This window comes from Pangasianodon hypophthalmus, chromosome 11, assembly GCF_027358585.1.
Source record: "Pangasianodon hypophthalmus isolate fPanHyp1 chromosome 11, fPanHyp1.pri, whole genome shotgun sequence".
Taxonomy (NCBI): Eukaryota; Metazoa; Chordata; class Actinopteri; order Siluriformes; family Pangasiidae; genus Pangasianodon; species Pangasianodon hypophthalmus.
The window spans coordinates 19,446,350-19,471,889 of NC_069720.1; the positions used below are offsets into that span (position 1 = coordinate 19,446,350).

At 37.0% G+C, this 25,540-nt stretch overlaps 2 protein-coding genes across 9 annotated transcripts in view; both read left to right on the forward strand.

Annotated features, from left to right (window-relative positions):
* Positions 1-10,841, forward strand: part of LOC113535669 (cAMP-specific 3',5'-cyclic phosphodiesterase 4D) — a 78,562-nt gene extending 67,721 nt beyond the window's left edge. For all 8 annotated transcript variants that reach the window (XM_026929145.3, XM_026929170.3, XM_026929161.3 and 5 more), the window contains 9 exons: positions 2,401-2,494; positions 3,183-3,355; positions 4,458-4,556; positions 4,655-4,819; positions 4,908-5,007; positions 5,199-5,353; positions 6,205-6,327; positions 6,423-6,605; positions 7,687-10,841. In XM_026929145.3, coding sequence (XP_026784946.1) covers positions 2,401-2,494; positions 3,183-3,355; positions 4,458-4,556; positions 4,655-4,819; positions 4,908-5,007; positions 5,199-5,353; positions 6,205-6,327; positions 6,423-6,605; positions 7,687-8,031 — 1,437 coding nt within the window. In that variant the 3' untranslated portion in view covers positions 8,032-10,841. The remainder of the gene's footprint in view (positions 1-2,400; positions 2,495-3,182; positions 3,356-4,457; positions 4,557-4,654; positions 4,820-4,907; positions 5,008-5,198; positions 5,354-6,204; positions 6,328-6,422; positions 6,606-7,686) is intronic.
* A 2,288-nt stretch (positions 10,842-13,129) lies between these two features.
* rab3ab (RAB3A, member RAS oncogene family, b) lies at positions 13,130-23,618 on the forward strand. Its single transcript, XM_026919355.3, has 5 exons — positions 13,130-13,235; positions 16,745-16,972; positions 19,495-19,613; positions 19,914-20,038; positions 21,270-23,618. The coding sequence occupies exons 2-5, from the start codon at positions 16,745-16,747 to the stop codon at positions 21,458-21,460; spliced, it is 663 nt and encodes a 220-aa protein (XP_026775156.1). The 5' UTR covers positions 13,130-13,235; the 3' UTR covers positions 21,461-23,618.
* The last annotated feature ends 1,922 nt before the right edge of the window (positions 23,619-25,540 follow it).

Here is a 25,540-nt window from a genome sequence, read left to right on the forward strand (position 1 = left end):
TCAGAATGGGGAGGAAAATTGATCTCAGTGATTTTGGCATGTGGCACGGAGGCATGACTGTGACCTTGTTGGTGCCAGAAGGGCTTGTTTTTAGTAGTTCAGAAACAACTCATCTCCTGGGGTTTTGACACACAGTGGTGTTTATACAAAATGGTGTGAAAAACAAAAAACATCCAGTGAGCAGTAGTTCTGCAGGCAGAAATATCTTGATGAGAGACGTTAGAGGGGAAGAGCCAGACTGCTTTGGGCTGACAGGAAGGCTGCAGTAACTCTTTACCACCATGGTGAGCAGAAAAGCATCTCAGAACGCACAGCACTTCAAACCTTAAAGTAGATGGGCTACAGCAGCAGAAGACCACATCAGATTCCACTCCTGTCAGCCAAGAACAGGAATCCTAGGCTACCGTGGGCACAGACTCATCGAAACTGGAAAGTTGTGTGAGTCAGTGAGTGTGTGCATGCATGTGTGTTGTGGCCTTACTTGACTTTTCTTTCATAGTACACTTGCCTGATTACCTAACAGGTAATCATGGTTCGTTGATTTCATTGAGCAGGTGTCATCCTTTCAAATGCCCGTACTGTCTGAATGAAGAGTCCTGTCTCCACACAGAGCTGTTGTTATTGTGTACCTGAGTTGCTATGGCAACCACAAAACACTCATGCGTGTCGTGTGTGTTGTGTCTTTTTTCCCTACAGCGCCACTGAATAAGTTTTATCATATCATAACCACTAGATATTTATACTGCTGCCAAGATCAGACCTTAGGGTTGTAAATGTAAACATACTGTACATTAACAATGCATGTCACAGATTTCTCTTCCTGTACTAATAAATCTGTGAGTGTATTAATTTATTAACGCTTGAGCCATTTGTTCGACATTCAATCCCAGATAGTTCTAGGATGACTGAACCTGCCATAAGTGGGGTGCAGTTCAGAACATCAACAGAGTGTTGAAGAGTAAATGAACAACTATTTCATGTCTATTTTCTTGGGATATTTTAGCTATTTCTAAAATTGTGCATAAAATAGTACCAGCCATCCGTAGCACATTTGGCTGCCTAGTGAGGCTTCACTCCTTCACAATACACCTTCTGCAAAGCTCTCAAAACTTACTCTGTAAAATGGCACCCCCTCTAGATGGCGCCTTAGATGGCTACCTATGTCCCCTATGTCACGCTCAAGACCTGATCATCAGTAACAGAAGCAAAACCCAGTCTTTTGCAAAGTATCAGCTTTTCAATGTGTGCCTCATTATGGGTCATATTCAGAGATGGTGGCTTAAGTCCAAAAGTTACGTCAATATATACTTAGGGAAAGTTTTGCATATTCGGAATCCGGTTACACGTGCATACTTATGTCAATATTCTGTGTGATTTTCTCACAATTGTTCTTGCGTAGATGTGTCTGTGACAGGGTTTCTCAGTAGAGTCTTGATCGCCACCTTTAAACACAAGCACTTGCCTTTAAGTCCCCAAAAAATCAGGGATAGATAATGCAGACTGAATAAGGAAAAGCCGTTTTTTTGCTTTCAAATGTAATATGATGTAACATAAATGCAAGAGACTATTTAAAAATAAAAAAAGCAAAAAAGCTAACGTGATGATATATGAGTAAGAAGATGGCAAGCATTGAAACTAATCTAATAAGAGTCTAGTATATTGCCAGTAAATTGCTGCATGAATAGGCTTAGTTGTGTTCATCGTAAACAGTATAGTCACTGCAACTTTGGTTTCAAAGTTTATCATTTGTAAAGCTTATAAAATAGCACTTGATCCAGTGCATCCTATTATTGTGCATCTTATTTTTTTTAATATTGTGTGCCAATAGTTACAAATATTTTGGTTAATTCAACGTTCTCGCGTATAAAGAAAATTTGCCAAAGGTTTAAAGGATGATCTGCCCGAGTATTCATCTTCTATGCTTGCAGCTCACTTTAAGTTAATTCATAAAATTTATCAATAAAAACATTCATTCCTCCAGATAAGCAATATATCTGATTAAAATTATATGTAAAAAATAAACAGATAAAAATTACATGTTGTTCTTTTACAAAAAAAGGGTGGTAATGGCAAGACAGCCTGATATAAGCAGAATAAAACACTCAGGGACATGAGATTATAGGAAACTAATCGACTGCAAATTTGCTGTAATACAGCACCCTGACGTTTATTATTTTCCTGTAACTTCATACCCTATCATATGCCTTACTTAAAGTACAATGTACTGCCCTTGTTTGTGTTTTGTTTGTGTTTTTTTCTCATGGGGGGAATAAGAGGTATATACATTTATTTCTTCCTGTTTCCTAAGTATTATTGCCTTTAGGTATTTCTTTGCTTGGGAGTTATCCAAAGTTGGAGTAACTGTTGATAACTAAGCCATTGTGTGTGTCCTGTGTGCAGTTTAAAAGAATGCTGAACCGTGAACTTACCCAGCTGTCAGAGACAAGCCGCTCAGGAAACCAAGTGTCAGAGTTCATAGCAAGCACATTTTTAGGTAAGTCTCATGCACTGATCATCATACATTACAGTCATTTGTTACCAGGGTTTCAAATTATCATCTTACATATTTTGAAAACCATGCAATTGCTTCTTCAATTTAATTCAATTTAATTTTATTTGTATAGTGCTTTTAACAATGGACATTGTCACAAAGCAGCTTTATAGAAATATGTATGTGTGTATATATATATATATATATATATATATATATATATATATATATATATATATATATACATGTGTACATATACATATAAATTATAAATTATAAATTTTAAATTGATGAATTTATCCCTATTTGGATGACGTTGGATAGTGCGATTATGTGTGTGTATATATATATATATATATATATATATATATATATATATATATATATATATATATATACACGTATATATGGGTTTAGGTAATATTGTGACAAACAGGACCCACACTGAAAAGGAAACATCTGTACATGATAAAAACAAAAATCCACTAATCATTTGAAGTTACTTTATTGATATTAGTATTAGCTTTTATGAGAAATCTAGTGGATTGTGTTACAGGAAGAGCAAAATAAGTCTGGTGAATGATGTTCAAAAGTTAATACATTTTAGTTACTGCTGATGTCTATATGAAAATATAGATCTTGATTAAGTATGTGTGCCAGTATAAACGTTATAATGTGTGTGTTCATGTAGAGAAACCACACGATGTGGAGATCCTGTCTCCACCACCAAAGGAGAAGGAGAAGAAGCGGCGTCCCATGTCTCAGATCAGCGGAGTGAAGAAGTTGGCACACAGCCCGTGTCTGGCCCCCAGCCGCATACCTCGCTTCGGGGTCAACACGGAGCACGAGAGCCTGCTGGCCAAGGTCAGTTCATTCACACACACAAATTTCCAATTGTGTCAGTCCATTCACACATGCCATCATAAATGCATTACCTTTGTCATAACATTTGCCAACACATACATGCTGACTAGAGTACCATCTTTAACATGGTACAGTGTATCAAGTGATACGGCAGTCATCATTACGTAAACATAGTAACTAGGGATGCATTGATACTAATGCTGGTATTGGGTATTGATATGACAGCATGCTCAGTTTACTCATCCCCACACTCGTAAAAATGATTCGAAACATCTGATACAACATCTGATACTACATGTGATGTAAGCCTAGTGTACTTTGTCATGTTAATGAACAGATGAAACAAAATGAGACAGTAATCCAGACGTATTTCACAATTAATAATGGCAATCAAAGCAAGACTGCAAACTGTGCTCTGCGAAAATATAGTATACAATACCATACAATACAAGTAGTACAATACAATACAAAATCACCTATCTAATGTTTTAAGAACATCCTAGTAACAATTCTAAGCGCATGAACACACAGGTATATGCTTTCCATGGCCACTATTTATTACATTAAAACATAAGTAGACATGTAGTAAATAAAATGTTCTGGGACATCCTCAATTGATAAATACTAAGTAGGTTATTCATTTCAATTTCAGTGTCATCGATATCAACGAGTACCAAAAAACATGTACTCATATTCGTACTCAGTGTGAAAAAATTTTATCGATGAAATCCCTAGTAATACCTGTTGTCATAAAATATATGCTAACTATAGTACACTACAAACATGAATATAAACACGTGACATGAGCTGTCATATATCAATTATGACAGCTATCGTGATTATCATCACTAATGTCAACATGACACTATTATATCATTGGGCATAAACTATCATGGCACCACACAACTCACAACTCTGCCAGGAAATGTTTATGACAGGACTATGTCATTCTTATGTTGTGTTACAGTCTTATCAAATGGACTTTTAAATCTTGATAAAACTGATCACAATATTCTTACCTTTGTTGAAAGAGCCATGAGAAGCTGGTACAAAGTGCATGCATATTCGTAGATTTCATATGAACGTGGCTTTTTAATTCTAGGAAATCGAGGACATCAATCGCTGGGGCCTTGATATCTTTAAGATAGCAGAGCATTCAGGGAATCGGCCACTGACGGTGATAATGTACACAATTTTTCAGGTATGAAACTTTAACCTACCCCGAGTTCCTTGACTGACTACTGTATACATAGTGATTTACCGTATATTATTATATCACTGTGTCATCTTTTTTTCTAGGAACGTGACCTACTGAAGTCCTTTAAGATCCCAGCAGACACATTCATCACCTTCATGATGACCCTAGAGGGCCACTACCACACTGATGTCGCCTATCACAATAACATCCATGCTGCTGACGTAGTGCAATCCACACATGTTCTCCTCTCCTCACCTGCTTTAGAGGTTCCTTTCTGCTCTTGTTCAAGCAAACTAAAGGAGCTTAGATTTTAGCCGTGAATAATAATAAGCAATGACCTGTTCTTTATTCCAGGATGTCTTCACTGACCTTGAAATCATGGCTGCTTTGTTCGCTAGTGCCATACATGATGTTGACCATCCTGGAGTGTCAAACCAATTCCTCATCAACACCAGTACGTTTATGCACAATTATTTCTAAATCCATTACGTATAATCAATTATGTAACGAGTATTGATTCAGGTGTGTTCTCGTTTCATGGGCACTACAGTGGTCATAAAATAATCCAAGTAGCTGAATTATAGATAATGCAGTGCGTACACCTTCATTTACCGTTCAGTCAGCTTACTTTTTTTTCCTTTTCAGACTCTGAGCTGGCTCTGATGTACAACGATGCTTCTGTACTGGAGAACCACCACCTGGCCGTGGGCTTTAAACTTCTACAGGAGGAAAACTGTGACATCTTCCATAACCTGAGCAAGAAGCAGCGGCAGTCACTGCGCACAATGGTCATCGACATGGTGAGACTCTGATTTGAGACTTAACCTTGAGTTAGTTTAAAATACATAACGTTATCAAGAGCATATGTTTCTTTGTATTTGGTCCATCAGCAGTTACACTTGATCGCAAAAATGTTTGCACCCTTACAACTGCATGAAGAAGACAGAAATTTTACACTTGTGTTAGATTGATCTCTCTTCATTATCACTTAAATAGTCAGTGGATAGTGACTCTAGTGCATAGTGGATGATACGATATAATAATAATAAAGAGAAAGATAATAATAAAAGTTACTAAAACTTACACCTGACATATTCAGGTTTTTGCTCATTTTAATTAATATTATTGAATGAAATGGTTCTAATGTGCTAGCAGATAATTTTACTTTAAGCATTTATTTCTTAAAAGAAGATTAATTATCTCCCAGTGCAGTAAGACTCGATTAAGCACAGTGATCTTTATAACCAATCATTTTATAAGAATCATACATCGGAAATAATAAATACATTCACATATACACAAGATGTTTTCACTTGTTAAGATATTATATAAGATATATCTCTCTTGAGAGGATGTGATATAAATGTTCTCTAATAACATGAATGCCCACCTTTGCCTTGAGCTATTTCTTTTGATTTTTTTCAGACAAACTTTCAGTTGGTTTCGCCATATATTTTGGATTGGTGTTTCATGGCACAAACACCAACAAACATTTTATTTTAAACTTCTTATTTTTTGTGGATAAGTTGTAAATATAAATTGTTACTTTTTTCCACCCATAAACCATGGGGGGTGTAAACTTTTTTCCCTCCATCATACCTTACCAGTTATTTGAAGTTAAGTACTTATTTTATGACTTACTTTAAAACAGGTATTAGCCACAGACATGTCCAAACACATGAATGTCCTGGCAGACTTGAAGACCATGGTTGAGACAAAGAAAGTGACCAGTCTCGGAGTATTGTTACTGGACAACTACTCGGACAGAATACAGGTCTGAATTATGGTTTTGGTTTTGTAGATTGTTCTAGAGGTTCCTTCCACTGATTTAAATTGAAAGCTTATGTTTCTACCATCCTCTGGCTTTAGGTTCTCCAAAACATGGTCCACTGTGCCGACCTCAGCAACCCTACAAAGCCTCTGGAGATCTACAGGCAGTGGACAGACCGCATCATGGTGGAGTATTTCACCCAGGGTGACCGGGAGCGAGACAAAGGCATGGAGATTAGCCCCATGTGTGACAAACACACTGCTTCAGTGGAGAAGTCTCAGGTACCACAGCAACATGAGCAGCCAAGTGGTTAATATGTAGATGGACTGCAGCTTTTTTTTCCAAAGCTTTTTGTCAGTGCTTTTTTTGTGCTTTCTCAAATACTGTGGCTGTTATAAGAGACAAGAGAAATCTTTCATAAGGAGTGACCTATAGGCAGGTTCATACACCTTTGCTCTGCTATGGTCAAACTAGTCCTCAGGCCTCAGACACCCTGGCCACAATTCACGTCTGGCCTTTTGTTACACTTTTCTGGCCACCGCTTCGCATTCTTGAAAGCTGCAATGTGATTGGCTCTCTGACCTTCTGTGTATATGCACTTCCATACAAGGTCTCTCAGAAGACTTGTGAACACCATGACGCAGTGAGCTTTCTGGAGCAAGAAATAGTCACTAATTTGAAACATGTTTATGTCATTGTGTCTTTAAGAGCTATTAGAGAGCTATTAAAGAGTTTCGTTTGAAACACAACAATGTGGCTATTAAAGGGACTTAGCTATTTGCAATGTCAGTCAAACAACCTCATCTTTTGAGTAGCTGGTTTTTAGCCTTGTTTAATGATGAAAAGTACCAGCGAGTTTAAGGTCTTTTGTTTTTTTAATACAAAAAAGAGGGAACGATACTAGAAATGATTTCTAATATACTGCCTTATGTCCTCGACTCAGTTTTTCTAATGATTATGAACAGACATTGTCAGCAAAACCCTTTATTTATGTCTTACAGAGATTGTGACAATGTGGAATTAAGATGTTTAAATAATGACTGATCTTTGTAAATATGAAATGAACTGGTGACTAGTTCATGTCACATTTCAGTTCTTATCTCTTTCAACACTGCCATGTAAACACTCAGCTAAGGATCACCATGTGTGGGTTTTAGCAATAATAATAATAATGATAATAATAATAATAATAATAATAATAATAATAATAATAATAATAATAGTGGTAGTTACTAATACTAATAATTAACTAATTCAGAAAATATTTTTAGGTCTTGCACTGATATCAAATCAAAAGTTTTAGTCTGGGTGAGCTAAAGTGTCTTTGCTAAATGTCTAATCACTGTTTGCCTCCGTGTGAAGGTGGGCTTCATTGACTACATCGTGCACCCTCTCTGGGAGACATGGGCTGACCTCGTCCACCCGGATGCCCAAGACATCCTGGACACTCTGGAGGACAACCGTGAGTGGTACCAGAGCATGATCCGCCACAGTCCCTCACCCCCGCCCGAGGAACAGGACTCAAACGGTGCCATTGGAGCCTCCACAAGCGAAAAGTTCCAGTTCGAGCTGACGTTGGAGGAGGAGGGCGAGTCAGACTCCGAGAATCCTCAGGAAGCACAGCACGCCAAGCCTGAGAGCACCACGACTCGGTGCCGCAGGACGTTGTCTCCTGACACAACGGACAAGGAGGCTGTGAGAGAATGAGACTAAAGAGACAAAATGTGCATAGCTAGGTGCAAAGCACTTCTGTCCTAATGACATGTCTCAGCGAAAATTTGCTCCTTAAATCTGTGATGAACTTCAGTGTGGCTGTAGCAGGCTCCCACTGAGCGATGCACCCCACACCAGCTAATGAGATAACTCCTCATTTCACCTATTAGCCACACATTTCCTGTTTTTCCTGCCAGATAAGCCTTTTAGTCCTAGCTTCTTAAGATGCATTTGTGTCTAGCACACAGGTGGCTGTAATGATCACTCATTGACTGAGGAGAGATCTGAGGATGGCTCGGCCTCTTCAGGGTCTATTAACAAAGCAAGGAGATCTTCTGAGAAAGAGAGTCTTCCTTCAAATGATGTACATGTTGTCTATAGAGGAAATTGTAATATTTATGGTAAGCTAACAGGGTCTAGGAACTTTTTTTTTGCACCGTACCATTAGTTTTGGACAAGTAGGAGTTTCATTTATCTTTTAAATGATTAATTTAGCATTCATTTGTATTTTCAATATTTTAGTCACTTTGATCAGATGAATGAACAAGTGACAGTCGTGCCAAATATTAGCTTGAGATGAAAATATGACACTAATAACCTCAGGATATAAATAATTATTTCACTTTAATGTAGCAAGGTACCCCTGTATATTACCCAGTGCATCTTTATTATACGCCACTAAAAATAAATCACCCATTTACACTGGTATTCACACTTACACCTCAATATTCACCGTTACATCTTTACACGTCTTCATGTATCATTAATAACTGATTAGATCTTGATATTGTGAAGATGTTAAATCTGATGTTAAAGAGGCACTGCTTTGCTCTAACTCAGCGTAAAAATAATAAGAGTATCGATTTGTTCATTCATTTGTTTTATGTGAAAATATCGATGGTGTGCAATTTGTGTAAATCCCAGTCATGGTGCAAGGTTTTCAGATCTGAATCATTTTATAGTGGTTTAAACCAGCTTATGTTATAGCAATGAGGAATCCAGATTGTAAGTGTAGCTTTACAATACAAGATATTTTAAAGGTTTTATATATTTCCAAGTTTCCAAATATTTCCCTTGCAAGTAGAAGTTTGAATTATTTTTATTTATGGCCTCATTTTACTCTTTAACACAACTAGTTTTCTTCAATGAGAAATCCACCCTGCTTGGTTTGCATGTTAATCCTTATAACTAACACACAATCTTCATTTCTATCCATGATTTATAAAAGTCAGCTTTTTAGTTTTAACACTGACAGGTTAGTCTATTTTCACTTTGGGTCACTGTGTCCTACACGTCCCCAATATCTTCTGTATGCACTATGTCTACGCTGGATTTCTCATTAATATGAAAGTGAATGTCACTGAAAAATGGTGAGTGAGAAAAGAAGTTCTTACTCTTTTATTCTTAGGAGATAACAGTCAAACCTGATCATTAACCCTTATGTTTGATATCATTGGAAATTTTTTTTCCTCCTATTAAACTCCACTGTAACTGTGCTAGCAATGTTCTCCTGTTATGCCATAGCAGCAGACAACCTCAAACTTCTCATGGGAATAACAAAAATACAGCATCAACAAAAAATTAGCAGCAGAATCACTAAGCACATCACAATTATTTCAGTCGAAATATATTTCATGTGTTTCAGGATGGATTTTTCCTTTAATGTTGCTGTTGTAAAGTTAATGACTACATGAAAGCTAAACGCTCAAGTCTGAATGCGCAAATATACATTTCAGTTTCTCATTGAGTGTGTATACTGAACCCATATAGAATGAACTAGTACAGCTGAGTAGAATATCCAGGGGTACCCATTTCTGATCTTACCTTCTGATCACCACTTCCACTCGTGTTTGTATCGTTTGTATTCGTTTTACCTAATGTCCAGTTTTAACATCATTATCTCAAACGTATTATTGACAGCTTGCAAACTGCCACAATTTGCTGCCTCGATTAAGACATGCCAGATATTAGCCTGTGATTTTGATCTGAGAGTCTTGAGGTTTTTTTTCCCTCCAGGAATTTGAACCAGAAATAATTCCGGCACATTTAAAGGGCTAGAGATAAACCAGGATCTTTCCCTGCTCTTCATTGACATCACTTCATTTTTTCAACTTTAAGTGTTTTCATTGAGGGTTTAATCCGTATATTTTTGGAATAAACTATAGATGACTAGACAATAATTTAAAAAAAAACAGACTGATTATAATATATAATTACATTATTAGTGTTTTGGTGTTTTTGGTCTCTCCTGTATTTCATCACATAAAGTAAATACAGAAATCCCACTTTTCTTTCCTTTAATATATTAAACAGAGGAAACACTAACACGGTGGTTCTTTCAGATATGAGTTGACCGAGTGCAGTCCATTCAATGCCACCAAACTGCACTAAAATGTGCACAGATTTCACACACATGCACAATGGGAGAGCACTCCAATGCCATAATGATGCCGTTCAGTGAAGTCATCTATCCGCTAAAAAGCACAGTTTTCGTGGTTTTTATGTTGTTTCATGTCTTTTTTTTTTTTATCTTTACTGATGTGCCACATTTCCTCTTGATTCTCTTTACTGGCAAGTCCTGAAATTGCCAAACTTATTTGTTGTGTTCATTGTTTGATGGCATTGTGTCTTTTTTCTGAAGAATAAGAGTGTTACTTCATGTAAAAAAAAAATAATAATAATAATGTTTTGTCACTCCTGTACCTGTTTCTGTACCTTCATGTTCCACATTCAAAGCCAAAAACTCCAGACTACTTCAGGTTGTTCTCTAGAACCTACGTCAATAAATTAACTTAAGCTGTCTACTTGTGTGTGTCTTGTAAGTAGTAAAGGATGTCCTGCATTCAGGAACAGAATCAGCCAGGTTATTATACTAAATAATTTTTTAAAAATGACACTGATATGGTTGCGCCATGCTACAAGTGTATCAGGCGCAGCAGCTTTGGTGGGTGTTTGAACACCTCAGTGCCACTGCTGGATGAGGGAGGGGTCCAGCAGCCAAAATATCCACCCAATAGTGTTTTTTTAGTCCAAAACTGATATTAATGAAGGTCTAGGGCAGGAGTCATCAACTCACAGACTGTGTCCAGATGCAGACCCAGCAAAGTATTTCAATGAATCAAACCGAGCCCTCTGAAAAATACTGTAGCAGAGCTGAATAACGTATGAAAAAAATGGCCATAGTTCAGCATTTCTGATGTCTTAAACATGACTCTTCACAGCTTTTGTAGTAGGCCCTCGTTTGTGGCTAACACACATAGTTAATTTGTGGCTAACACATATAGTTAATAGTATGTCAATAGTTTTCACAGACATGGCTTGTTAGAAAGAAGTTACCGCAGAACACAATATAACCACTTCAAACTGATGTATCTTATTTATAGTCATGAAATAATGACTAATGGTTAAAATTCAGTCACGTTAGTTGCTTATCTGGACCTTTGTAAGCAAAACATTTCATGTAGCTGGACCTTCACAAATTTCAGTTGAATATCCCTAAAGAATAATTATCACAAATTGTGAATGAAAAATAACAAGCTATAGTCTCCAAATATACACCTGCAATGTGCATCAGCAAGGTAGCTGTATGTAATTAAAGGTGTAATAATGGATTTTGATTTCTTACTAATAATAGAATAAGTTGAAAAAATATGTAGAATATGATAAAAAAAATTTTTTAAAAATCATGGTTTAAGCCATGACCTCAGGATATGTTTGTTTGTGGGTTTCTCTTGTTTTCTGGGTCTACATACGGTCTTAGAAAAACAGATTGCTAAACTGTACCTTTGTTATGGATATAGTGTACATTTAAAATGCTTTAAAGCAGTCAACTGTACCATAATTACCTTTTACAGTAAATCTTTAAAGGTGTTTTTTTTTTCATTTATATATATATTAATATATTAACAGCAGATCCTTTAAGTCCTGTAATTTGCGAGGTGGGGCCTCCATGGATCGGACTTGATGGCCAGCACATCCCACAGATGTTCGATTGGATTGAGATCTGGGGAATTTGGAGGCCAAGTCTGTCAGTGGTCATAATGTTATGGCTGATCAGTATATACAAAACACACACACACAAGTATGGTACAGTTTGGTACCCTTTTCTCTAAGAGTGTACAGAGATACATACAATGTGTACAGTAATTACATACAGTATGCACCTATAAATCAGGGCTTCCCAAACTAGGGGCTGAGACCTATGTGTGGTCACTAGATTTGCAAATGTGCTCATGAGAAAAACTCATAATGCCATCTTTTGTTTTACTCATTTATTTTACAAATTAATGTTATGAATATCACTCTAACTATGAAGACAGATTTTGTGTGCTACTGTTTTGAAATGTTATTGGGAGTCACAGTCTACCAAGCCACACTGTAGTGATAAGTGTGTGTGCTATTTTAGTCTTTTTCTATATACTGACACACTGCACTAGCGTAGGAGTTCAGCAATAAAAATGGACTAATTTTTCCGGTCTATCTACATCTGCAAGTTCCCTGAAAACAGTGAATCAGAAGTGAAGAAAATGAACAGAAAATATGCCAAAATGTTTATTGAATATAGATGGACAAGCCCTAAATTATAAAACTGGAATTTTAAAAAATGTAGAATGGTCAAGACTTCAGAAAAAAAAATTGATAAGGTCAATTTGGGGCTTGTTTGTGAAAAAAGTTACTTACATGAAAGGTTCACCTGATAACAGTTCACAACAGATTATTTCATAACAGATCATAACAGATTTATTAGATAAAACTGACTACATTAAGAAAATTAAGTCCAAATGTTTACCAAATTTTCCTGATTTAAATTTGAATGAAAATATTCTGTCTTGTGAAAGTGACATCAATGTTGTGGAAAAAAAAACTTCCAGAAAAAGGAAACAAATCTCTAAAGTCAACTGAGGATTTTCTAGAACTGTTTTATTTAACTGATGAATTATGGATTGGCTCGAGCCAGGGTGCTTTATAATGCATGAAGGCCCTGTGAGAAATAAGGCCCAACGCTTTATGAATATTTTACTGAGTAGGAGCGGTGTGCGCTGTCGCCATTGGCTCCCTGAGCCGTCACTCTCTCCGCTCAGCGCCTCTAACACCCGCCTCCTGTGTGCGTCACACGCCCGTCAAGTGACGTCAGAGTTTCTGCAGGTGCTGAGAGAAGTGCAGCATTGGCGTAACTGGCGTTTAAAACATCTCTCGCGGTAAGGCAACCCTATCATATTTACATGTTTCTCTTGTTTTCTGGGCTGCGTCGGAATACATCCGTGTTTCTCCGAGTATTGCTTTTCCTTAACAGCTGAGCAAAACCACCGTTTAAAAAAAAAAAAGAAAAGAAAGGAAGAATAACCTTCATTTGACATGGACCTCGGAGAGAAGCATCCTCCTGCTCTATTTATATAAGCACTGATGGACACATCTGGATGTTAGAATTCATTACAGTGTGTTGCGGGTTTACTGATCCTTATCATTTTGCATGCGCCCGAATATCCGCTTCATGTAAATAAAAGAGGCTTCAAATGTATTATCATTATTATTATTAATCATAATAATATCTGGCCTGCTTTCTTTTACAGTGTGCGTGTGGATTAAATGTTCAGTTACATAAGATCCGCAGATCACACATCAGCCATGTTGCTCATTTAAAGCCTAAAGGAATCAGATGATGCATTGCTATGGGGTTTAATTTTATATATATATATATATATATATATATATATATAAAAGGCCATGATGATGATGATGATGATGATGATGATGGTCGCTTGTAAGGATGACGCGCACCGAGGCGCACAGTCATCATCCGCCCAGAGAGCTCCATTTTCACACCTAGCTTTCACAAGACACCGCATTCTTACTGAGAATGATAAGAAATCCATGAGTCTCTGACTTGCAGGCCTCACTGAGAATAATGAAAACCTGCTGCTTATTGCACACGGATGGCGGATTCTTTAAATGGCTGGGTCAAGAGCTTGGATGTTCATTATGTGCAGTCTGATGTCTGTGTCAGTGTTTTAAGGAGCCTGGTGCACCATAATAATATTTCAAAAATGAGTCTGTGATTATTCCTTCCAAGCCCTAACAATTCATTTCCTGCTTCCAAAACATTTGTGATGTTATTATTATTATTATTATTATTATTATTATACAGTTCTACCATTCTACTATTCTCATCTATGGGGATTAGGGTGCCTTGGACTAGGTTTAGGCTTAATGGCCTTCCCAGTGCATGACTGGTCTGATTTGAGCACACCCTGACATTACCCAGAGTTGACCTTAAGCTCACTGTTTTGTCTAAAAAATTCTTATCTGAGGCTTATTAAAGTGCACTGCAGTTTCATAAAACGGCTATGGCTCAGCACTGGGGTAATGCTTTTGTGAGTTCCACTATGACGTTTAAACATCTTCATTCCTGAACAAGGATGTTTGTCTGCAGCATTTTTGTGGTGCTGATAAAGTATCAGGCTTCCACATCATGTGCTTCTAAAAGTGAGATTCTATTTTTAGGGCTCCTGGGCTATCTGTTATCTGTAGAAACATTGAAGGCACTCAGGGATGTTCTGGTATTATTATACAGAGCTCTCCAACTTACCAACGTGTAGAGTGCTGGTTATTTCTGAGTCATATGGGATGAATAAATAAAGGAGTTTATACGATGTACTGCTATTTTTTTTTTTTTTTGCAGTAGTAATCAATCACAGGATTAATTAAAGGCATTTATTTCATTCATGACGGACGTCTAGGGGTACACGATCAAAGCAGCCTAAATCGTGAATATTGGGGAACAGTAGATGCTTTCTTATTTGTTGAGTAACAAAGGTTTCTATGTCCTACTTAACGCAGGCATCACGTAGATGTTCAGAATGAGCACACCTTCATGCTCCACTTTGCTCTCAGCGATCAGGTTTCAAGGAAATAACAGTTTAGGGTTGTTGGTTTTTTTTTCTCAGAGCCCCACCATCTACCGTAGAATTCTCACATAACTACATGAAGTGTTAGAATGTTTGTGCAGAAAAGGATATTAGGACATTAGGATAAAAGCCAGGAAGTTGTTGATTAAATCCTTCCAGACTACATGAACCTCTCTTCCTACATTTTCTCCATATGGACTAATAATTAAAGGTTATACCTACTGCCATAAAAAAAGTAATTTCTAAGTTCATTAGAAATTTCATTTTCTACCTCCAGTTTCTAGCATAAGGCTCGCTATTTTATTAAGACCTCATCAAACTTTTGAAAGTTAAGGCTGAGTCAGAGCTTGCATCAAATGTCTACTAATGCAGGAAGCCTTACCACAGCCTGAATCATCCTGATTAAAATCAAACACTGTGGTTGCACCTATTACACAACATCTCACTAATAATATTCAACGCATATTTTTTTAAATAATTGTGTAATAAACAGTGTAATCAAATATTTCTGCAGCTCTAATCAGGTTTAGTCAGTTTTCTTGTCTGACTTCACACTCTTAGAAAAAAAAAAGATTAAATCTTAAAAGCTAAAGGGGTTCTCTGGTATGTGCCTCAGAGCGACCCTTAAAGAATCCTACACTGAAGTTCCTTATCCAAGTAAAGAACCCTTAACCATAGATGCATTGCATTTGGAAATACCTTTTTCAGTTATGTTTCTCTTAGTAGGGCCTACTCTCCGTTTTTTTTTTTCCATCCAACGTCATGAGACGACAGTTAGAAACAGTCTTGCAATCTCATACAAACTCATGATGGACATCCTGTTTGTGATTATGTTATGTAACGACCAACTACCTTAGATATGACTAAGGATAATTTAATATATCCATGCCTAATCTGCAACAGAGCCAGTTAAGGGCTGTTCATAGACTGTGGACAGTAGGCATCGTTTTTGGCTCAATCAAACAGAGGTCAGTGAAAAGCTATCACAGGTTCTGTTTTTAGATTTGCACTGGGGAAACAATTGGGACCTTTGCCAGTGGCACTGTATCAAATATTGATCCAACATGGCAGGACAAAATCTGATGGATGCCAAGCACTGGCATTTCTTTTAGTCACGTCTCAAAGAGTAATGTTTCATTCTTTGCCTGACTGATTTTTTATGGTGATTGACCTGGTGACATGTTGTCGTGTCTTATTGGCTAGTTATTAGAGCTGAGGTAGATGATGGAGGTTTCCCTGTTGATCAATAGTATGACATTCACTTACATTGTGCTGGTGTTAAATATTAAAAAGCAGTGACACTGCTCATGCTGTGTAGTGTGGTATTGTTAAAATGCATCAAAAGTGAACACACTTTTTTGTACACTTGTATAAAAGATTTTTAAAAATGAATGATTTCGGTGTAGCTTGACTAACTGATTGCACTGAGCATCTTATCAACACACTTTTAGCCACAATACGGCTTAAAGATTGATTGTTGTGCTTTTTAGATTTAAAAATCTTTTCAGGACTGAGATACTAATTCATACACCATGTCCTGCTCTCCTGTTTGTTGTTGCATTTAGTCTACTTATAAAAGTCTATTTACTACAAGAAAAGTATTATTAGATAAACTTCGCACTGTAAGGAGATTTCATTCCATCTATACGATGGGCATTTACTTATATTATTATACCCAATGAACGACATATCAAAGAGATACACATATAAGAAAAGAGTTTTGAAAAAAAAATCAAGACAAGCATTTAGAGATAGAATCTGAGAAAGTGAATGTTTCCATATCTCTTTTTTTTTCCTTTCAGATGGCCTCTGCTACAGATAACCGTTATGGGCAAAAGGAGTCCTCTGACCAGAACTTCGATTATATGTTCAAGATCCTGATCATTGGCAACAGCAGTGTAGGAAAGACCAGCTTTCTGTTTCGCTATGCAGATGATTCCTTCACTCCAGCTTTTGTTAGCACAGTGGGCATTGACTTTAAAGTGAAGACCATCTACAGAAACGACAAGAGGATCAAGCTGCAGATTTGGGTGAGATCGGGTGTCCTTTTCAGACATTATAATGCCATTGTTGATGCAATATGATATTCTGTAAGACGTAACACCATGCTCTTTTGACCTGGTATTTAAAATAAAACAGAATTAGAAATCTTTTTTTTTTTATATTGGGTGTACATGTTCATATATATTTCTGTAGAAAAAACTACTAAACTGTGTGTATTAATAAGAAAGCAGTGTAGAGACTGTGTCATTAGCATGAGATGAACGGTTGATAAGCAATGTGTTGTGTGATGTGTGATGGGTGATGGGTGACGGCCTGTAGCCTGGCAGCAGAGCGAGGGGAAGGGCGTATGATTGGATGGACACTGATGCACTGAGCTCACAACCAATCAGAAATGCACACAACGCCACTGTCCTGCCCCCTCTGTGCTTCAAGTTTCCCATTGTACTGCTCTGTTTTTCTAGAGCCCCCTCCCCCAGTGTAATACAGGATAAACCCAGCAAGGGCCAGCAAAATGGCTCTAGGCATTACACACTACATGCTGCACAGAAAATCTTCCATCTCATTTTGTTGTAACAAGCATATTGTTTTGTTTTTTATAATTAATATAGCTGCATTTGCATGTGTGCAAATATAGTGTGCATTGAGAAAAGCTGAAATATACATTTGAGACAGATGGGAAGTGTTTTCTGTTACCACGGAGCTTGTTTATGAGGCACTGAGCTGCAGTATGTTGTGCAGAGTGTCATGGAGACAAGAACCAGTCCTGCTTCTGTTCATTATAGGTCTTGCGGTAACCTAATAGGTCCCTCTAGCTGTGTGGGAATTGCAACCCTGTATGGCACTGACTGAGATGCTCTGTAGATAGTCAACCCATTGATTGCTTTTAATCCAGTCCTTATGATCATATCATTTCAGAAGCATTGTTATTTTTAATTAAGTGAATTCTAGATTAATTCTATTACAACCGATGAATTTTTTTTCTCTCTACTATGTGAAAGCTTTCAGGAGAGATGATTTGCACTTTGTGGTTTCTCTATAAAATGACAAGTAGCATTTTTGTCTTACTGACTTACAGCGGTGGTCGGCTGGTGAGGAAATGACTGTTAATAACTGTTGTGACATACATATTAACAGGAACTCACTTGTTCTGTGGACGTTCCACAACATAAAATATAACTATTAATTCTCCTGATTCCTCCCACCACCCTAAAACCATGCATGGTGCCCTGGCGTCCCACCCAGGATGAATTCCCACCTCACCAGTGTTGCCTGGATAGGATCCAGATTCACCACATCCTGACCTAGCCTATGCTGAAATATTTCTGTTCTGGTGGGAGTGGTCTTCCAGGATGGCCCCACCCACATCAGCAGGGCACAAGAGTTTGGTGAATGATTTGAGGGTGATAGCTCAGCCAATGTTCCTAGCTAACATGAGTTTGCTAACATGTTATGCAAGCATGTGGGAGAATATAGATTTTGAGAGGAAAACAAAATAACTGACTAAAAGCAAGCTCACTATTAGTTTTCAGAATATCTCCAGAGCTGAAAACCCACACTGATGTCCACTCTTGTCCTCCCATTTGCTTGATCCCATATCTTTCACTCTGTTTTTTTCCTGTTCCACTCTTTTTGCAGTTTTTTTTTGTGTGTAAGCTGTTGTTGGCAACAGGGGAACCAATAATTTGGTTGAGCGTTAGCCTTCTCTGCCACTTCTTCCATGTCAATAGTTCCACTGTAATCCTTGGCTTATTTATAGCCTTACCTTTTATAGTCTGTCCATGTACATGCAAAAATAATTAATAGGAAGCAAGAACCACCGCCTTGCATAGGACATTCCTTACTGATTATTACAGTCAGACTATAAATTTTAGCTGCTGATTACAATGTCCAGAACAGTCACATACATCCTTTCTCAGAGCTTGTGTTTTAGTGTTATCTGTCTGTTTAGCTTCTTAAATGCAGTTTAGCCAAATGGTTCTTAAAATCACTTTGAATTCAATTTAAAGTAAAATACAGCTGCAAGCAGCGATTTGCGGGCCCAAGCACCAAGGCTGCAGCGATGTCTTTTTCATCAGACAGTACCGGCTTGTGGATGTTACTGCAGCATCAATAAACATACACACTGAACATATTATAATCTTTGGGCCTCATTGCACAATGTATAGTGGAATTATGCTACACTTCCTGTTGGAACAGTGTATTTAGTAATCGCCTCCATTTAAGATACTGCAAATTCCTTCACAATTTAGCATCTTGCATATCTTTGACATCATGATGACCAAATCTGGTTTGAATCTGATGAACCCTGTAGGAGCAGTATAAGCGTGGTACCTGTCAAAACAAAATGCCTTATTTCCTGTTGGGTGGAGATAATGGATGTGATTGTGAAATTTGTCTGTCTTAAGAAGACGCATATGCCTACCAAATGTGATGTAGGTGAAACTGGATGCCCACAATGAAGAAAAATAACAATCCTAACATGTGATCATGTTGTACCTTTAATTATCTTTCTCAAACAAGTTTCCTTAAACCATGTTTTCCTGGATAGGACACAGCAGGGCAGGAGCGCTACAGGACCATCACTACAGCCTACTACAGGGGAGCCATGGGCTTTATCCTAATGTACGATATCACCAACGAAGAGTCTTTCGCTGCCGTACAGGACTGGTGAGTCCTTTCCTAAACAGAGCTCTTCTGTTATCTAAAACATGGATTTGTAACATAAGCACAGTGGCAGTTCAGTGGTTAAGGTTCTGAGCTAGTGATCAGAAGGATGTAAGATCAAATCCCAGGACTGTCAGAGAACCACTTCTGTCCATTTGAGCAAGGCTCTTAACCTTTAAATTGTATTTTTCTTTGAATAATAGATTTTTTGAACCATGAGCTGTTTTTCAAAGACACTGTCTAACTAATAATTTCAAATCCTTAATGTCAAATCCTTAAATGTTCACTATTGTCATATAACAGGTCTACACAGATAAAAACATACTCATGGGATAATGCCCAGGTGCTTTTGGTGGGCAACAAGTGTGACATGGATGATGAAAGGGTGGTGGCTTCTGAGAGGGGACGGCAACTTTCTGAACATCTTGGTGAGTTTATCTTTTCAGGATCTAATGCTAAAAAGCCCCATAGCTTGAAATTTCAACTGAGGTTCTCTTCCTTAACTACCAGTTCTGTGTTTGTTTAAAGAGAGATTTCAAGTCTCCATGGCCTCACACTTTTAAATTACTTTGTAGCAGTATTGGCTATAATATACAGTTATATTAATATACAGTTAATATACAGACACAGTACTTGTTTAAATCTATAATATTGACCACACTGTTTTGAGGAGGTAATCATCAACATTAGAGTTATCACTAACATTAACTAGCTAGCTTATTCTAATGCTACTTGCTATTGTCTGCTGGCTAGCTTGTTGCCAACACTTCTCGCTATTGTCTGCTGTTGTTTCTACACGGCAATTTCAGTCTAAAATGTTGCATGAATGTTTGAAGTTCACTACAGTAGAACAGAACCAGTAGCCCTGTAACTGTAAAAGTACGGTTAAAGTAGCTTTTTATGAGCTTTACATGCTCTGACAGAGCAAACAAAAGACACGCTTTCATGAAGGTGACCATGTTTTTTTTTTTTTTTTTCACCTTGCACTGTGAACGTGGCGAGGTGGGAAATGACATTAACTTGCAAATTACCACTTACAAGGCACCAGAACACAGCATTAGGCACTAAATGTATTTAACCATTTAATTTAGTTCTGGGTGCATCCAGGAAATATTAATTATATTCTTCTCTACACATTATAGGCTACAATTCTACTGTATGTTCACACTGTCTCTGTAACAATAAATTGAAATAATAAAAATGTTTTTGTTAACTCAAGTCTGTTCAAAATTTATTCCCAATATTTATACCTGAAACTAACTGCGTTAACTCAGAAATCAAAATGTAACTACATATACAGCAATCTGTGGGGTCCAGGCACTTTTGCAAAAACAGTTATTAACTCCGCCCTCTATGAATGGCCACGCCCACAGAATCTTGACATGTACATTCAACCAACCAAGTTACATCAGTTTGAGTAAACCAAGCTGTACCCCATTATCATTGCTTGTTGTCCTTGTTTTTGTGATATTACATTGATATTACAAAGTAAATGTCAAGTAAATAAAAGTGTAATCATGCCAATCAAACATTTTATTTAAAATAAAATCAATAGTCCAGGTCTGCACACTTCATGGGGCTGGGTCAATGGGACATCCAGCAGCAGTGAATGAAAAATAAAGGTTAATAAATGAGTTCATTTACTTGTGTTTGCTCCAGGGTTTGAGTTTTTTGAGGCCAGTGCCAAAGACAACATCAATGTAAAGCAGACCTTTGAGCGCCTGGTGGATATCATCTGTGAGAAGATGTCAGAGAGCCTTGATGCTGGAGACCCAGCCGTCACCGGAGCCAAACAGGGCCCTCAGCTCACTGAGCAGCCTGCCGCTCCACACCAGGACTGCGCTTGCTAAAAAAACCACACCCAGCCTCTCCAACTACACTGCCCTGCACTACCATACACAGGATAAAGGTAAAACAATAAGGGTTAAAGGAAAAGAAAATTCAAACATAGCTCCTCATAGAATAATTGTGTTATCTTTTGTTTTCTACCCTGGTCCCAATTCAGTTTGCGAGTGTAATTTTTTTTTTTCATCTAATAACTTACGACACTATCTTTGATTTTGCTGCAACATTGTTTTAGCCTTGGAGAGGGAAAGCCATACTTCAATATTTTACTATAAGAACTAAGTTTGGCGAAGCACAAATTATCCCGTGTTAGCTTCTCTTCCCTCTGTGTGAAACTTTTATCTGGCCTTCATGTGCCATCTTTTAACTTCCTCTGCTTATTTTTCTTTCCTTCATATTTTGTACCATCATTTATTTGCTCTCATGCTCAACTTTTGTTAAATGAAATATGAACAAATACTAGAGGAGAACCTTCTGTATATTTATTCCAAACATGTATATAGACAATGTGCAGTATTTAATACAGGTATAGTAACATATTTAAAAAAAATCATTTTAAAAATGACAAATCAGAGAACTATGAAGAAAATAAGAGGAGTCATGTAATGTTTTTGTGGTAATCCTTTGCAATGCTTGTCACAAACCTCTCTTGCATATTTGTAGTTCTTAATCATGGTACCTTTAGTCACTGAACTGCTGAAAGTCAGATATACATAGACATTCCTCAATGTGTAAATGCATGGAAGGAAATTAAGCCATTTAGGCAAATAGTTATAAGATTCCACACTGTTCGTAGTAGATCCAAACAATCTCTAAATAAATCTTCTAAATGAAAGAAAGTTCATTTAGAAATCACTTTGTGTGTTTATACTCACATTGTTGTAGTGACAGAACTTCTGCTTCTACCAGTGTGAAGAATTCTAATCACAGCATAACTTTAACTGGTGTTGCAAAACCATACTTTTTTCGAAGTCAATGCAAGTTTCAGAGGTGGGAGTCCCATTTCTGACCTTTTCTAAATGTTTCTGTAAACGGCTTGTCCTGGTGCAGACAATTTATTCTTACATGTTGTACTAAAGAGAAAAGTGGAAGGAAGGAAAAAACATCTCATGTTGTAAATGTGTTGTTGTCATGTCACATGACTGATAGTCAGGACTGTTACTTATTATAGACTTCGTATTGGCATTAATGAGAATATAAGACGATGATGACAAACAAAACCAGAGCCCCTTATGACATTTTTGTGATTTAAATCAGTTTCCCTACATTCCTGAAAATATAATTCCCAGTTTTCTTTCCTTTGCTATGCTGTCTTCCTGAAATCGACTGTAAATATATTTGAGTCTTTAGTTTTATGTGTGAATTGTGCTGTGACTCTGGGCTCAAAACAAACAAAAAAAAAAGAAGAAGCGATATGGAAAATTATTTAAAGTATGTGCTTTATCTGCTCTGTGTATGCTTGCTTGTGAATGAATGTGTCACTTTATTACAAAGCAATATAAAAAAAAATATGTTTTGAAGTATTTATTGTTTCATTATGCCCTTCTAGAGAGGAATATTAAAGGTTTGGGGGGAAAAAAAACCCTAGAGCTTAGCAAATCCTGTAACTTCACACAGATTGACAGGAAATGTGCTTACTGTGGAACTTGAATACTTCAAATTCACTTAAAGCAGGATGACTGAAATTGATCAAATGCACAGTAACCCTCAGAGACCAAACTGTGGACAGGATTTCCAAGCAGATGCTTTGTGTCCTTGTCCTAATTTATACTAAGATAATTTATTAAGTTATTGAGATATTGAGCAAAGCATCAGCGTTCGAACGCGCTGTTATTGTTTCAGTGCTCTAAAAGGCCTGCTTTTGTATTTCATTTTTTCGGGGTTGGTTTATTTTAAATTCTGCACCATTTAATTTCAATGCATTGTTGTGTTTTTTTCTACTTTTATTTATTTTTTTTATTCTTCTTTTTTTCTAACATGGGAATTCTGTGTACATTTCAAGTGAAAAAAGATCAACTATTATGCAGTAGTAAATTAACTCTAACAATAAGGGGCATGGTGTCAAATGTTCAGTGGTGAAGTTTACCAAACCTACTGTCTATGTTGTGGAAATTACTGAAATGAAAAAATAATAAAATAATAAAGGTTTGTGTTGTTAAAATATCTCAAAGTCATCAAGTTGCAGTGCTGTCTTTAGACATTTTTTTTTAATCACACTAATAAATAAGAACACAGTGTTATAGTGATATGGGGCGGCCAAAAGGAAGTGCAGGTGACAGAATACAGAAGGAGGAAGTGAAAACAGTGAAGAAGATGCAGAAAATAATAATTCTGGTGTTGTATTGGCCAGGTTCTTCTCCGCTGTCTAGCCGTATACCCCCTGTGTAAATGCACTGAATGACTACATTGTATTTTTAATATACCAAGTAGTAAAATCCTATGTTTCCTATCTATGGAGGCATACTAATCTGGCATTTAGTAAGTTAGTAATCAGAGTGAGTTAATCAAAACAGTGATTCTTAATCCTAAACAGTGAGTCGCTTCACGTATAAAAACGTGAATGAAATTTCACTAGAGGGCATCAGAGGACAGCGGTGTCCTGCCAAGTATTTAAAAATAGTCCATGTCCTTTGGGCCAAAAATGACGTCAGAAGACCGTCTGGATCAGTCATTACCATAGCAACAGATGTGTCCGCAAGGTCACATGATTTACAAAGTAGGATAATGGGTCTTGGCGGCGAGGTGGAATGAGGAAAGAATAACAATGTGTAATGGACTGAATAAAATGTTCACCTGCAGGAATCAGTTCCTGACCTCTCAGTGCTACACTTACTTTCCATAAGTCTTATATAATGATTTACCTCAGTACAGTACCAGTAAGAACTTAGACACTTCCATGAAGTAGATCATAGATACTAAGTTGGTTTTTTTTTTCGTTGTTGTTGTTGTTTTGTCCTGCATTACTTTGCACAGTGAATACTTTTTCTATTCCAGAACTGAAACATGATTTTAAAAGGCTAAAGGAAAGTCTTAATTACCCACTCCAAATAGCAATAATACAAATCATATAAAAATAAGCAAGCTTTTATGCTGTGTTTAAACAGGTGCTGTTTGCTTGACCCCCTGCAAGGTCAATTGCAACTGCAATTTAACATTCCTATCCTTTCTCTTCCCCACTCACAGCCTCACAAGCTGCCTTTTAGGGAAAAGTGGCAGAGTTGAGCAGCTCTTCTAGCTGTGTGGGGTTCATTTACGGTAAAATATAAACAGACGAGTCATTCCACGATCGGGGTGCCATTTCTTTTCCACTCATATTACATTTATATATGTGTATGTTAAGTAAAGGTAGAAACATTTTAAACATAGATAAAGTGTCCTTCATAACAACTGTAGCACCTAGCCTGATATAAGTATGTTTTACCCTGAAATATGATCATTCAAATACTTTACAAATCGTATTATTCCTGCATTAACGTATGAATCTGTTTACATCTCATGCTTGAAACATTTATTTTTCCATGAGTCATCCATTTTATGTTATAAAAAATGTACATTTAGTCCCACAACCTTCACTCAACCCTGTTACCTAAACACATTCACCTCTATGAATATATCGAATATTCCACAAGTTACATTTTCAACAGGAAGTTGCATCATCTGGATCTCATGGAAAGAAGAAACTTAAATACTCTCATTATTTTTAATTTTTCAATGATAGAGTGATATTGACTAAATTGTGGTATAAGGTAACTTTGAACGTTCAACTCTGTTACCCAAATTATAGATCATAAGTAAATCATAAATTAAAAAACAAATCATTATTGTTTTAAGGTCAAGGTCTTCATGCCATTATTATGGACGTTAGTTAACCACAGCGTATTTGCCAATTCCAAAACATATTTACTCTTTTAACATTTTACTGATTAAAAAACAAAAAGCAGTTGGTGTTAGCAAAGAGACCCTGTAAAAAAAAACAGTGTTTTATATCATGTTCAGTGTTTAATTTTTAAGTTAGTCAAATGGTGCTGGAATCTTGCAATGAAAGATTACAAGCCTGAAATGAAGAAACAAGCCAGATCCACTGC